Source organism: Peromyscus leucopus, chromosome 19 (genome assembly GCF_004664715.2).
Source record: "Peromyscus leucopus breed LL Stock chromosome 19, UCI_PerLeu_2.1, whole genome shotgun sequence".
Taxonomy (NCBI): Eukaryota; Metazoa; Chordata; class Mammalia; order Rodentia; family Cricetidae; genus Peromyscus; species Peromyscus leucopus.
Genome location: NC_051079.1, coordinates 25,336,535 through 25,351,832, shown reverse-complemented (window position 1 = coordinate 25,351,832; position 15,298 = coordinate 25,336,535). Strand labels below are relative to the sequence as shown.

Here is a 15,298-nt window from a genome sequence, read left to right as displayed (position 1 = left end):
GACCATGCTCAGGGAAGCAACAGAGGGCACTTTCCCCTCAAGAATCAGATATGGGTTTGCTCACTCTGTCGACAAATGTTAATTAAGCACCTATTCGGTGTCAAGCATTTGGCTGGATATTGGGGTTTTAGTGAAGCATGACAGGTGTGGCTATGCCCCAGAGGAGCTGGGCTTCTAGTGATGGAGCTAGTGATAGAATACTTGGTTCCTTAGTCAGTTTAGAATAAATACTACTAGCAAAAGCTTGTGAGAGCCAGTCAGTGGTGGCGCACGCCTTTAATCCCAGCACTCGGGAGGCAGAGCCAGGCGGATCTTTGTGAGTTTGAGGCCAGCCTGGGCTACCAAGTGAGTTCCAGGAAAGGCCCAAAGCTACACAGAGAAACCCTGTCTCGAAAAACCAAAAAAAAAAAAAAAAGCTTGTGAGATGAACATAAAGAACGTGGGGCTTGTAGCCATCTTGAGAACCCGGGAAAGGCTGCATGGAGACACTGAGGGGTCCTGGGCAGCAGGGCACCCGGCTGGTTAGAAAAGCTGAAATGAGTGTAGTCAGAATATATTGAGAGGCCAGGATAAAAGGGAGGGAAGTGCTGCGATGAGGCCCAGATAAGACCTAACGAAGGGTGGGAGGGCTTTGTTCTGACTACAAAGGGACACCACTAACGAGCCTTGATCATGAAAGGGACTGACACCATTTCCATATTCTAAAGACCGCTGTGGCAGCCAGAGTGGAGCCAAGTGTGAGGCAGGAGGACCACCAAGCAGGTCACCCAAGGAAGATGGGACAGTGACCTGGACCAGGGGAGGAAGTAGGAGGCGTGAATGGAGCCTCTTGAGGCGGTGGAAGCGTCCGTCCTTGAGGATATATGGCAGTAAAGAAAAAATAAAAAATAAAAAATAAAAAAAAGAAAAGATACTCTTTAGGACCTTGGGGCTCCCAGGCGTAGGGAAGAGATGGGTAACTGGGAGGCCAGTTTGGACATACTGGATTTGGGGTTGCTGTGAGCCCTCCCAGTGGAGAGGCCAAGAGAGCAGCCTTCTCACTCAGAATCCTTTGCCTCTCCAGATACCAAAGACCAGTGGCAAAATACAGATGTGTGTTGACAAGGCTAAGAACATGTTGCCTCGGGACCTACCGGGACAGCTATGCTAAAGTGGCTTGGGAAGGTCTTACCATGACACAGGAGGTGGGAAGGCCTGTGGCCACCATCCCCTGACACCCCTATGACTAGCTCCCCGACTACCCTCCCTTTAGCCTTTCTGGAGACGTGGCATCAGCCCCATGGCATGGGATTGGCAACCCATGCTCAGGGTACCACAAGTGGCGGTCCGTCTCTCTTCTGTGGTCCCCGCCACCCCAGCAGCCTCGCTGCTGTCCACTGCCGCCCAGTCAGCTTCACAGAACAACAGTGAAGACCAACAGCAGGAGGTCTCTGCCACCACTGCAGCAGAGGAGCCATGCTGGGCCTGGCAGATCCAGGCCAAGATTCCTCTGGCTTAGCCAAGGCCCCCGGGGGCCCCAGGCTGTGGTCCACATTCATCTGCTCAGGCTGTGGTCCACATTCATCTGCTCACGTCAAGCCTCGGCGCTGACGTGCTCTTTCACAAGGCACAGGGTATCTAGCAGGAACTCACAGCTGCAGCTCTAGAGAGACCCTCGGCCCCTCTCTTTCTCGCTCCTCCTTGGAGGTGTGACCCAAGGGCAGGACAACCTCTAGGACCTGCCCAGTGTTGGACTTTATAACTTGCAGACGTGGTCCCCACGCTTGTGCCTCTCCTCTGTCCCTTTCTTAGTTTTCCTGGGTCTCTGTGACCCAGAATCGGAGCAAACACCAGTTCAAAGCTTCCTCTCTCGGGCCAGCATGTGGGTCCCAGCTGGGTTTGTGGTGGAGCCCTAGAGGAGACCTCAGCGGGGGAGGGTGGGGCCTGAGATGCCAGCTCGGCAACAGGCATGGGGTGGAGGGGAAGGCAGGAGCTGGCCTTCCCCGCTGAGTTTTATCTGTGAGCTCCTTCAGACATATACAGAGGCAGCGCTGTGTGTACACTCCAGTCCCCCACGCTCCATCTGTCTCCCTACATGTCTAAACACTGAGGGTGCCAAGCGCCTGCCTGCTCCATCCTCCTCCTCCTCCTCCTCCTCTCACCTCCTCCCCATTGCTGGAGGGAGTGATGGAGGCTGCCACCCCAGGGGAGATAAGGGTAGCCAAGGTGGAGTGGAACACCTCATTCAGAGGACCACCGCTGCACCGCTGTGCAGCGGCGGTCCAGTGCAGAGGTGCATTTAAAGCCACCTTTCTGGACGCTGTCCCCTGGTAAGGGAGCAGAGCATCCACGATTTTCATTGTTTCAGACAAGCCCGATCAATCAGAGGTGTGGCCTGGGTTAGCAACCTGAGAGCCCAGCCTTTTTCGCACCTGGTTTTCACATCCCAACTGTTCCCTGCCCTCCCTCCCCCCCCCGCCCCCCCTCCACTTCCCTCCGTCCCTCTCCCAGCTACATGTCCTCCTGAAGTTCATGATTTGTAGCTTAGGCTGTGAAAAGTCTGAAGGCTTCCTCCGCAGGCAACAGCTGACAAGGAGGTAGCTGTCTGGTCGGGGAACATGAAGGAGACACTGAACACTTCTAGAAACAAGACATGGCAGCTTTCGTAACATCCCAGGCCTGGGGACAAGAAGGAAGAGACTGGAAGCCCAACCCCCACCCCCACCCAACCCCCACACACACACTTTCTCAAAGCTCAGAAAATGACAGTATCTGAAAGGTGTCATTTCCCTGAGTCCCCTGGTCCACAATAAGAATCTGAGCAGTGCAGATGGATACAGGTTCTCCCCCTGCACCCCAAGCCATTTCCCACATCAACATCTAGTGCTGTAGTGGAGCCCCCCAGGAGGGAGACAGGAGCGGAGCAGAGGTCAGGCCTTCCACCAATGGAGAAGCTCTTCCTGTTCTTTTCCAAAACAGTGGGAAAAAAAACCCTGGCTTTTGTAGGATTTCCAACAGTGTGAATGCTGGGCGGACGGTCCATTGTGGCTTCCCATTCACCTTGCTGCCCACCAAAAGATCCCCTTAGACCTTCCCTACCCAGGCACTCCTGCAGATCCTTCCTAGTGGCCTTCCAGTTTTGAGATGGGAACATGAAAGAAGGTGAAGGAAGTGGCCCCTGGGCCCGGAGGTGGTCTCACTGGGTCACTAGCACGTGTCTCTCGTACCTCCAGTGAGCACCACTCTGTCATCATGGTCGGGGCATGCCCGGAAGTGCAACGAGACGGCCAAGTCCTACTGTGTGAATGGAGGCGTGTGCTACTACATCGAGGGCATCAACCAGCTCTCCTGCAAGTAAGTGACCGGCGGGGGTGGGCTCAAGGCCGAGAGCAGGGGAGGAGATGTTGGGGCAGAAGTGGAGGGCTCTAGAAAAAAAAAAAAAGTGAGCTTCAAACTACTTGGAAGTGATCCCCAAGGGGCACAGACAGGGTGGTTTGTCCACTTTCTAGTCCTTTCTGGACTCTAAAGATATGTAAGTTGTAAGGGGTGTGTGGACTCCTGCAGACCCAGTTTTCTAGGCTCTTATCACCCTCTCTCCTGATGTCCATCTCTTACCGCCCTGCAGGGAGGTGGGAATAACCATCTAAGGCTATCTCTCTCTCTCTCTCTCTCTCTCTCTCTCTCTCTCTCTCTCTCTCTCTCTCTCTCTCTCTCCTTCCTGTCCTCTCCTCTTCTCTCCACTGTTCTGTCTTTCTTCCCCATCCTCTAAGCAACTCTCCAAATTTGTCCTGGGTGAGCATGTCCTGGCTGCATCTTCTTCACTAGAAAGAAGCCTGGGAGAGCAAAGCGGGACCCAGGCTGCAGAGCCCTTGGCACCTGCTGATCTCACTCTTGCCTAGCAGGGAAACAGGGTTTACCCAGAGCCCAGTGCTGGCCTCAGATCTGGCTGCTCACCCTGCCCTGGTGACGCCCAGTGGCCAGTTCTGCCCCGAGTGTTGCTTTAACCCCAGTCCCTCTCTATGGAAGGTGGGGACGTCAGCCAGGACACCACTATGAGAGTGACCCAAGGAGGGTAGCGCCAGCAGGAGCTCCAAGGAGCTTAGAACCCCGCTATCCAGACTGCGGCACTCAGGATAAGCCTGAATGGGGCCACCAGAAAGGACTTTTCCAGTCCCAGCGGCTCTTCTGGTGATCCTCCTGCCCGTGTGTAGAGAGGGACACAAATGGAGGGAGTGCAGCTCTGGCCGGATCTTCAGGAGGAATAGGAACAGGGATCTAGTCAACAACTGGAACTTCTCAAAGCAGCCCGTGCCAAGGGCCCCAGACTAGGTGCCAAAGCTGTCCCATTCCCATGGCATCTGGACAAAGGCCACCAGAGCGTTGCTAGTTCAGAAAGAGAGTGTTGACCTCCTGATAGAACTCCAGGCTCTCCTACCTCTGGCTACCCAGGCCAGATCTTGCACTCCTCACTGGCTTGGCCTTTCTAAGAGTGTGACCCTGGAGAGGAGGCTGGGATTTTTAAAGAACCCTCCGCAGGTGATAGGGTCCCAGTATCCCTGTCTCCTCCCAGTCTCCCATGGGGCAAGGGAGCGTGGTGGCCCTGCCAGACAGAGCGGTGGTCCCAGCTGGCCTCCTCACTGGCTTCCTCCATGGTCCCACCCTCCACCTGCTGTCACCCCCTTCCCACCCTCCTTCCTCCTGAACCCCTCGGGGAAGTTCCAAGAGCAACAGAAGGTTCTCCAGGGAAGTCCAAGGCCTGGTCTGGGCCTCTAAGAGGCAGCCATGATAGCAGTCCGGGCCCAGGGAAACATCGCAGCCTTGCAAATGCTCTGAGCTCTTTGGAACAGACCTACAGAGACTCTCAAAGATCTCAGCATGCCTCACAGAGAAGTCCCAGCCCTGAATCCCCTTCCCCTCTACCACACCAGGCCTCCTCTCCTCTTCCCTAGTCCCTTGGACCCCTGACCCTCCCAAGAATCCAGCTCTGTCACTGAACTTAGCCCTGGCTGCAGGCAGGGAAGGCTCTGCACCCCAAGACAGGCACAAGGACAAAGTAGGTCCCCAGAACCCGGGTTCCAGGATGGAGTGCAGTGTAAGAAAGGGAAGGATGAGTCAATGGCTCCCGGGGGTGGGGGGGGGACCTACTGACATGACTGTGCCCCTAGGAGCCAGGGTAAGCCCTGATACATTTGAAAGAAGCAGGGAGAGGGGCCTGAGCCCTGGTGAACATGAGGGTGCCCTGTTTCCTCCCCCTACCCAGGGCAGCTGGGTTCCAAAGGTGAAATTGGCGCCCAGAACCACTACTTCCCCGTCCTTGCCCCCTGGGTCAGCCCTAGTCAAGGCTCCATAGCCCGCTTCCCTGAACCCTGCTGTCACATATGAGGGAGAGGGACATCCCTGGCTGGGCCTGCAGTCCTTGGAGATGCGCTGGAGAAGGGCAGGGGGGAGGGGGCCGGGCAGAGCCCAGAGGCCATTCTGAGGGTGGGAATTTGGGTGGGAAGGGGGGGCAGGCCTCTTGGGGTTTCTGATAACACCGGAATGGAGTAAAAAAGGAAAGGATTTAGGGAACGGGACTCACGTCTACCATTTGTGCTGTTTGTTTACTTTTTATTTTGATTTTTTTGCATTTCCGCTTAGCTTGGACAATGAAACTACACTGGTCAGTTTCATTCCAGTTTCTATAAAACTCAGTTTTCCTTCCTGGTTTTCTTACACTTGTTGCTGTGTATTGGTTCAGAGCCCCCCGGGAGTGTTGAAAAGCAGGCAGGCACACTCCGTAACCCTCCGGTTTTCCTGGAAGTCAGTGCCAAAAGAAACAATGTCACTGATGCTGAATTTTGTTTTTAAAAAAGAAAGAAAGAAAGAAAAGAAAACTTAAGGGGACTTGAAAATGGGGGTCCAAATCAAGGTGACTGTCTTCTGTCTGGGCCAGACAGGGACCTCCACACTTCCTCTTGCCGTTTTCTCCTCTTCTCTCCGTGTGTTTGTTGAGCACGGTTGGTGCGTGACTCTTGGGGATTGGTTCAGGGGATGATGACAGAACAAGACTCTCTTTCCAGCCCTGTGCACATACCAGTGGCATGCCTCCCTCTCCCATCAGCTCATCTCCCCCATCCCCAGCTTCCCTGCCCCATCCCACCCATCTGCCTGCTCATCCTCCATACATCTGCACCTGCCCCCGCCCCCCGCCCGTGAGCTCCGAGACCCTGGCTCCCTCCGGTGCCTGGGGCACAGTTCTCATCCTCCATCCTTCCTTCCCCAGGTGAGGGCAGCACACATGGCATTATCCCCAGGCTACCAAAAGGAGAAACTGAGGCCCGGGAGGTGGGTGGGGAACGGGGATGGCAGAGGTCCTGACCTCTCTGCCACCCCGGATGTAGCCCGTGGGCTCTCCTCTCTGTCCTTTTCTCACCCCTGCTCTTCTCCAGCCCCAGGTTCAGACCTTCTCAGAGTCAGAGGGGATGCCTGCAGGAAAGTCTAGGAAGGCTGCGTGCGGCCTGCTGCCCCTTCCAACCTATCCCCTATTGCCCTGGACCTCACAGGTTAGCCCTGTGTGACTGGGAACCACTAACCTGCCACCAGTCGGCCACTCACACCCAGTGCAGACGCCTATCATGCTGATAAGGTTCCCCTGGCTCCTGCTACCCTGGTCTGGCTGAGGGGCAGAAAGGTCAAAGGCCATGCTCATGCCTAGAACCTTCTCTAAAGAAGATGAATCTCCACACACAGGACTGCAGAGAGGAATAGGAGGATCCAGGAGCCCCTAAAGGAGCTAGTACCCCCCCCAGGATAGCACTGGCCATCAGTCCTTCCCCACCCTGACCACCCTATCGCCCAAAGCCTCTTCTTTATCCAGCGAGGAGGAGCATCCCTCTCACAGACAGGTGTGAGGCTAGCACCAGAACGTTGCACAAATACCACAGTACATGTGTGTTGTGGACCAGCCAATGGTGCCACCTGGAACTGTGCAACTCATAGCCCTGAGCAGGCAGTCAGACTATTCCAGGCTGAGTATGGGACAGGGACACAGAGGTGTGTTTATAGTTGTCACTGGTCTCCAAGACTCATGGGACAGCAGCCCTGATGTCAAATAAGTTCCCCTTTGTCCTTTTCTGCCCCTGCCCCCTACTGTTCTTACATACACACACACACACACACACACACACACACACACACACACACACACCATGCATTTGCATACACTGATTTCTCTGACTCTAAGAGCCCAGCTAGAGGCAGACAATGGACACAGTCAAGCCTAGTCCTTTCCTGTTACTTTGTAGAATCCAAGAGTCATTTTGGCAACTTCTGGGTCTTCATCCTTTACTCCCAAAGGTGCTTCCGTTTGGAAAAGAATCACTTCACCTGCTTCTAATCCCCATCCCCCACATCGAGGGCCCAGGAGCAGAGGAAGAAGAGCTGAGCCTGGCTGTGGTCAGTTGGGAAGCCTCAGCCACTTCCTCCATCTTCCTGGGCTAAAATGACTAGGGACAGGGGTCAGGGATCAGAGAGACTGAAGAGGGCCTCCTTCCCTAAGCCACCCTCTCACAGGGTAAGCATGCTTTGCTGCTGCCCACCTCTAACAGTTGGACTTCCCAGCCAGACCTCCAACTGGCCAGGCACATGTGCACCCACGCTCCGCCACTACAATGGCCAGCTCTCCCTCCTTCCCCAACCCAGGGAGATAGCACAGGCCCAAAGAAACTCCAGCTTTGTGTCCACCAGCCACCCCCACTCCCTATTCCTCCAGATTAGAGGCCACGGAGTTTTCATGATTATCTATCCTAGCCAAATGGCCAGCATCTCTCAAAAGGCCAAGGGCCCCCTTGTTACACACAGTAGAAGGCTAAGGCAGAGAATCCTCACCTCCTGAGGAAGTCTAGGTTGACTAACGTTGCACAGTAACCTGGTACTGAGGGGTTACTGCTGATGGGGTTTCCCTAGCTCCTAGGGGAATGCAGGCCAGGGCAACAGAGACCTGTTTCCGAAGAGAGACACGCATTAGGGTCAGAGCAGCCCTGTCTGTGGGGTTCTCCCTAGGTAACTGGCCTTCCTGGGGTTCAGGAGAAAGGACAGGACTGGGCATGTCTCCTAGAAATCTACGAAACTGGGACTTGCTTAAGGGGAGAGGCGGCAGCCAGAGAACAGAAGGAAGTGTACCTTGCGGGCATGACAAGGTCAGAGAGAAGGGGCGGATGGGTGGTGCCTTGGAGTGGCGAGGAAGGCCAAGTGCAAGGAGATCTAGGCCAAAGCCGGGCCACAGTGGAAGAACAGGTCCCCAGGAAAGGGCAGGCAGGCCAAGGCTGGCTTCCAGCCGGATGCTGTACAGAACAGGCTCCCAGGGGCCACAGTTAGCCTGCTCCAACCTCCCCCTGCACCAGGTGTCTGGAAGGTAGCTTTAGGACACTGGCAATTCCCACCTCTCTCCAGCTTGCCTTCTCCCTGCATCTACTGCTCTAAGACAACTTCTCCAAATTATGCCCTGCAAGGGTCCTCCTAAAAAGTGCCTTCTGTTCCAGGCCAGCCAGAGCTATAGCATGAGACCCTGTCATAAAATACACAAACAAAAGGTCCTTGGTCAAATAAGTTTGTAGAGTTTAGTTATTATCGCCTCCAAAGCTTTTCATAACCCTTCCTACGCTAACGGAGACTGCCACTCAATAGGAGCCCTGGGGGATGGATTTCCCAAACATATTGGCTCACAGATCCCTCTTTGAGAGAACAGATCAAATACCTCCTAGGTCCCTTTGGCCATGAGCACACAGTGTGAGAACAGCCTAGCAGAATTGTACTTTGAGTTTTCTGGGAGCTGTTCATAGAGGAGGAAACCTGCCCAGCATCCTGGAGAGAATCCTTCAGCAGAGCCTGGAGGACATCAGGAACTTGTATCCCATAAGTCTAGCTGCCTGGCACCCAGAGGCTACAGTTCTGGCTTCCTGGCTCACCAGGCAGGTAAGAAGGAAAGGTCCCCAACCAATAGGGCAGTTAGTCAATAACCCCCCACTTCCCCCCACCCAACTTCCCTAACTCATTTTCCTCCCTGCCCCACCCCACCTGCCCCGCCCCCCACAGAGCCACATGGATTAGAGCGTTTGCTAGGAGACGACAGAGCCCTCCACCCAGCCCCCCGACTCCAGCCCCTTCAGCTACGAGTGTGACCCCAAGTGCCTGACTTGGTTTTCTCATTCATCACTGCGCACTTTGATTTCTAACCTTTAGCCTCGTGGATGATGCCAGTTTGTTCTGTGATTTTTCCCCTTTTCCTTCTCCAGATGTCCAAACGGATTCTTCGGACAGAGATGTTTGGAGAAACTGCCTTTGCGATTGTACATGCCAGATCCTAAGCAAAGTATGTTTGAAGATACAAACACAAGTCCCCGCTCCTTAGAAAGCTTCCGGGTGCAGTCCCCCAATGTAGGGCGTAGGGTCAGGGGTGTTGGTTGTTTTGATCTTCGGCTGTTACGTTTTGTTTACCTTTTCTTTTTCGTACTTTGGTTTGTTAGTTCTTTTTGTTTTGTTTTTTTGTTTTGTTTTGCTTTGTTTTTCATTTTTTTTTTTTTTTTGGCCTAATCCTTGGGTTTAAAGTTCAGGGCTGCAGGTAAGGGGCAGAGCGACAAGGCCAGGACAAATGGTAACCGTGGCGAGGAGCCTAGCTGGCGTTGGCAGGAGCCTGTGCCGGGGTGTTGCAATGCCTGTGTCTTGCTATCCTGGCTCTCTCTTTCTGGTTTTCTTTCTTTTGGTAGGTGTCCTGTGGGATACACCGGGGACAGGTGTCAGCAGTTCGCAATGGTCAACTTCTCCAGTATGTCTCTTCTTCTATTCCTTTTCTTCCCTGGTGACTGCCAGTCTCCCCGTGTGGGAGGGATGGGGGCCTTACTTACCAAGACTTGGAGGGAACAAGGGTGTCCTGAGCTCCTCTCGGTCCTCAGTGCTTACCAGTAGCCCCTGCAGAGGAGGCATACACCCCTGGCTCCCCACCGATCCCCATAAGTCACCTGGATCGCCTGAGAATAGTCATGCTGAATCCTCTGCAGCAGCAGGGCCGTGTCCAGGCCTCTCCTCTCTTCTGGGATCAGGCAGCCTGCCAGATGGAGGAAAGAGGCATTTGTACAGCCTCCTCTGCCTCTGGTGTCAGGCTGCTGATCGACCAGGCAGTGAGTGTGTGCATGTTTCTGCGGGTACGTTTGAGGGAAGGGAAAAGGTCTCAAAAGCCTGTCTTCTGGTCTGGCCAGGTTTGTTTTGGGGTTCCAGGACCAAGGCAGAGGGCTGAGTGAAAGAGAGAGGGCCTCGTACAGTGGTTTCCATGGAGGCCGGAGACGTTTGTAGAGTTACAGGCTGAGGTGGACTGAGGGCTGTGGCAGATGCTAACAGACTCGAGGAAATTGGTGACTCTTCCCGAGACCTGTCTAGTCTGAACACTGTCCAGGATCCCATCTCCTCTCTTTCTTCCACACTGGGTGAGATTTGGCTAGGAATAGTGAATTTTCACTGGAGCCTGGGGGCAGTTCCTTCAAGCACCGCCAGGTGGGGTGGAACGGAGCAGTTGGCCTCTGGACAGTCACAGACCCAATTGGTTTGGAGCCCTGTGGTCTGTTGGTCTTCAAGATCAGGACCATGTCACCCATCCCATCCTGCAGAGCAGACTAGCTCCCTGCTCCTTTTTAGAGAGGACATCTGGGTCCTGCGGGCAGTAAGGAACCAGAGAACCCAAAGGGTACTTCAGTGTTGGGAAGGAAGACTCATAAAAATACCAAAAGTGAAACCCAGGGGCCGTAGGTAGCATATCAGAAAAAGAGTTTTAGAGTTTGGGTCTCAGAGTGGAAAAGGAAAACCTCACAATTGTCCTCAGACCCCAGGACAAAGCCCAGAAATATATCTACTGTCCTTAGAAGGAGCATTTGGGCCCCAGCAGGTGAGGGCTGGTAGACCCAGGCCGTCACCTCTGTCTATAATATGAGAGGGAGTGCTTTCTCCAGACCCCTCCAGTCACAGGCCATGGAGGGAGAGGGGATAAAGGCACAACGTGTGAGCCAGACATGTAGCCCGAAAGAATTCTGTAGAACTCAAGCTCTGGGAGAATTTCAAAATCAGATCCAGCCTGTGTGGAGATCTCCGGGGCAGAGGGAGTCCCAGGCAAAGACAGAGCAGATGGGCCAGGGTGGGCCCCGGTGAGAGAGGCCCTGGGGGTCCTGTTCCTTTCCACCCTTGCCTAAGAGCCTCCCACAGCTTGGAAAACTGTTCTGGACAGGCAGTTCCGGCCAGCCCTAGATCAGAGAGCAGCAGAGCCTCGGGAACATGGGCTACCGTGCAAAGCCCCTGGGCCAGCTAGATCATGTCAGCCTAGCCTCTGTCTTCTGGAAGGCTCAGCGGGGCCCTCGGAGCCCAAAAGCGAGCCTGCAAATGCAGTCCTCAGCTGTCCTCTTGTGTCATCGGTACCATACAGGTGCCTTTATGCGGAAGTCCTGTTCTTCAAGCCTGTTCCCTGAAGGCCCTCGTGATGTTCTGGTACATAATGAGTACAAAGACATCATCCTGTACCCCCTGAAGTCCCCAGCTGCCCATCCAGAAGGGCCAGATGCCGAGATCCCTAGTCCTGGGCCTCATTGAAGTGTTCTGGGTTTGTTCTCAAGCCTGTAGGATGAGGAGAGAGGCATCCACGCCTAGAAGGCAGCCGTGGAGATGAAGCGATACACGGGAGAGGCTCGCCTGAGAGCCGCCATATCACTAGAGGGCAATTTAGGATCTCTCCCAGCATTGCTGAGCCAAGTGTCTGACCCTGTCGTCTACCCAGACCACCTCAAAACCAGGCAAGACTTTCAGAGACTAAGAAAACAGCCTTTGACCCCCAATAGCACTTTGAAGTTTCTTGCACTACAGGCCCTGCCCTCCTGAAAGGGAAAGCTGGCCCATCTGTGTCCCACATGTGTATAACCACACATTCACACAAATGCATAAAACACACACACACACACACACACACACACACACACGAGCATGTGCTCACATCAGCACATACATCACTGTCTCCTCATCCAGGCACCTTATGACTGCCGTTGGTTATGTCCAAGACAATAAATTTGCATATTTCCTAAGAAGCCTAGCGCTGCTGGAAATCCAGCATCTAATTTACTGGTCAATATGAACATTTCTGGCCTGAGACTCAGTGGTACCACCCCATCCTGGCTGAGTGCCATGCAAAAAAAAAACAAAAAAACAAAAACAACAAAAAAAAAAAACCTTGAGTAAGAGATTGCTCTCCTAACTGCCACAGACATGGCTGTAGATCCCTCAGCACCTGTCTCAGGCTTCCCAGGAAGAAAGTCATCTACCTAGTGACTGGCGAAACTCTCAGTGACCTCATCAATCGTGCCAGCTACCACTGGCTTACCCTAACATAAGCCCTGGGAGTCACATGACACCGTTTGGTTCCCAGAGAAGTGACCTGGAAGAACATTCTCAGAGAGCTCTAAGAGACTTGCTCGCTTCTCCAGGAGGCCGCCATCCTCAGAAATAGTCAGACAAGCCTGAGCAGGAACAGCCGTAGCTTAAGCCCATGATCCCTTCCAGTCTCTGCCTCCCGATTTCCTGCATCGTCTTGAGAAAGTATCCTGGCATCATGGGGCACTAGCTGCCCCCATAGGCTTTACCAACTTTGTCTGAAAGTGAGCTGAGGACCAGAACTTAGAACCGGCGAAGCTGGTCTTCTGTCCCTCAGGTGAGCATGGCTGGACATCAGAAACACTGTCCTGAGTGCTTCCAAGTCCTAGGCTCCGGGGCATGCTATTCAGGAGCCTCTCCGTGACCCTTTGATCCAGCCAAAGAGGACCCTGCGCGGCACTTAGGCTTCAAGCAGTCAGAACAAACTGAAAAGAAAGCAAATTCTCAACATCTCCCCAGCTTCAGAGTGGTAGACATGCAGGGGGCTTCTGTTTGAAGTCCTCTCTTCCTTGGTGTGGCCTCTGCACAGAACTGGTCCGGTCAAAACCCCAGGATCTTCCTCAAGATTCTTGGGATCAAGACCTTCTTGGTCTTTGGCTCAGAGTCACCCACTCTCCTGCTCTGTCCAAATACAGAACCCTCTGGAATCCCTTCCAGAAAGCACAAAGAAATGGACCAGATAATTCTCGGGGTGCCCTTCCTCCATGGCAGACGAGAAGTCAAGCCCACAGCCACACCCTCACCAGGTCTAGGTGACTGATGTGAGAGTCAGTGAGGGAGTGTGCCCAGGCAGGTGTGAGCAGGGGCCCTGGCACACACAAGTCCTAACCTCCTGTTGGCCAGGCCTGCTCACATCTGCCTCTGTGTACTGGTACTTTGGAGAGAACAGACTCATGGATCACCCACATCCATATAGCAAGTTAGGGATGAAACAGAGACCCAGCTCTGTAGACCAGAACAGGCTGTGCCTGAAAACACCACCGAGATTTCTGGGCTCCCACCCAGACCTTCTCCCATTGGCCTGAACGGTTCTGAAGCACAGTCAGGTTTTCAGATCTCCCAGGACCCCATGGCAAGGCTTGGTTCCCCCCCCCCATTGCAGCTGAGAGACTGAGACCTAGATAGGTTGGGCATCTCTCAGAGTCACAGACAATGGTGACTGTGACTGCCAGAGCTGACCCTTAGAAAAAGCCCTTTTATTTAATCTCTTAAGCATGTTGTAAGCATCCACCTCTCAAAGGCCCGAACACACACATTCAGGTAATGACCTCACTTCCAACCCTGTAATTTGCCTATAGTGTAAGAAGTGTGCATGTTCCACAGACGAACTCACTCTTCCTGTGCTCTGAGTTGTAGATGCTCTCCTAAACAGTGAGTTGGGTTTGGGGTATATGGAATGCCAAGAGGAGCAATGACTTGCTTCTTGGAGTCTTCTCTCCCCATTCTTCTCCCCTAAGTCACCGAAGCTCTGCACCCGGGCTGCCAGGAGCTAGGCCAGGCCAGCTAGGCCTATGGCACAAGGCAGGGACTCGGGGCTGGTCCAGAGACGTGACACATCCATTTCCAACAGATGAAAAGGACCTCCAAGAATGAGCTAGAAGTAGGGCAGACTGACTTCAGGAGGACTGGGGATGCTGAAGGGTGGGAGCTAGAACCAGGAGGGGACTGGGCACTCCTCCTGGGACACCCCCCCAACTTGACCTCTGCTCCAGGGGACTTTGCCAACCGACTCTTGCGCCTGTGCCTTCTCACCAGGTACTAACCCACTGCTCACCTCTAAAGACCCTTTCCTGCCTGCCAGTTCTAACACGGCCTCTCTCTTGCCTTTTGGGGCTCTCAGGGACTAGGGGCCAGGGAAGGAGCTCAGGAGGCCGGGAGGGGGCGCTACTAACCTGCTTTCACCTCACAGGCTGGCTGCCCAGTGTCTGAAGAGTTCTGACCAACGTTTTCTCTCTCTCTCTCTCTCTCTCCCTCTCTCCCCTCCCCTTCTTTCTCATTCTCTCCCTGGCCCGCCTCACTCCCCTTTGTTCCGCACTGCCAGAGCACCTTGGATTTGAATTAAAGGGTATGGAACCTGATTATCACCCTGCATCACGTGCGCAGCCCCCCTCCACAGCCTCTGACACCAGGACTGCGGGGACGTTAGGTTTCCTCTCCTCCCAAATGGAAAGGGGCGATTCTGACATTTTCCCTGGCCTCCGCAAGACGCTCCAGCATTAACTATAACCAGACAAGAAAATCTCAGGGAGAGCAGGGTAGCCTGCAGTTTAAACTGTGCCTGGGGCTCAGTTAGCACCCCCTGCAGGGGAGGAACCCGCAGGGACCAGCCCTGCCGAGCAGTACAGCCTGTCAGCCATCAAACCAGACACGGCTACTCAGCTACCGGCTACTCGAAGGGCTGGTGTCTGTAAACCAAAGCAGCCTGGTTTGAGGAGCTATGCAGAGAGGCAACTTTTTCCACCTCACTCGGGTCCTCCTTCCTTCCCAAACCCATTTCCACTGCTTCATATTCTCCGCACTAGGCTAGAGGCTGACAACTTCCCATTTGCTTCTGTCCCCTGCCTCGTGTCTGTCTGCTAGGCTCTGCCATCTGCCTGAGGCTTTTGCTCCTCCATGATCTGTCCCTACAGTGGCATGTAGTGTGTATGTGTATCTGTGGGTAAGACCACCCAGGGTTCTAATCTGTACTGACCCTCTCCCCTACCCCCCCCCAGAAACTTACATCGGATTCCTACGTCCCCCACAAAGCCACAAACACTGTCTGTCCTTTGGTCTCTAGAGAAGACTGCCTATCTGGAGGAGACATTGGGAATCAGCGTTTTAAGCTCTCTGACTTGGTGTGGGGAGACTCCAGCCTAGCCTCAAGTGTCCCCATGTGTCA

General features: G+C 54.0%; 1 protein-coding gene across 2 annotated transcripts in view; it reads left to right on the top strand.

The window, feature by feature from the left end:
• Positions 1 to 15,298, top strand: part of Nrg2 (neuregulin 2) — a 190,162-nt gene that overhangs the window by 163,308 nt on the left and 11,556 nt on the right. The window contains exons 4-6 of one of the 2 annotated variants that reach the window (XM_028886757.2): positions 3,213 to 3,333; positions 9,723 to 9,781; positions 14,459 to 14,482. In XM_028886757.2, the coding sequence (XP_028742590.1) occupies positions 3,213 to 3,333; positions 9,723 to 9,781; positions 14,459 to 14,482 (204 nt within the window). Of the gene's footprint in view, positions 1 to 3,212; positions 3,334 to 9,251; positions 9,329 to 9,722; positions 9,782 to 14,458; positions 14,483 to 15,298 lie in introns of both variants that reach the window. The other variant, XM_028886758.2, reaches the window with a different exon arrangement.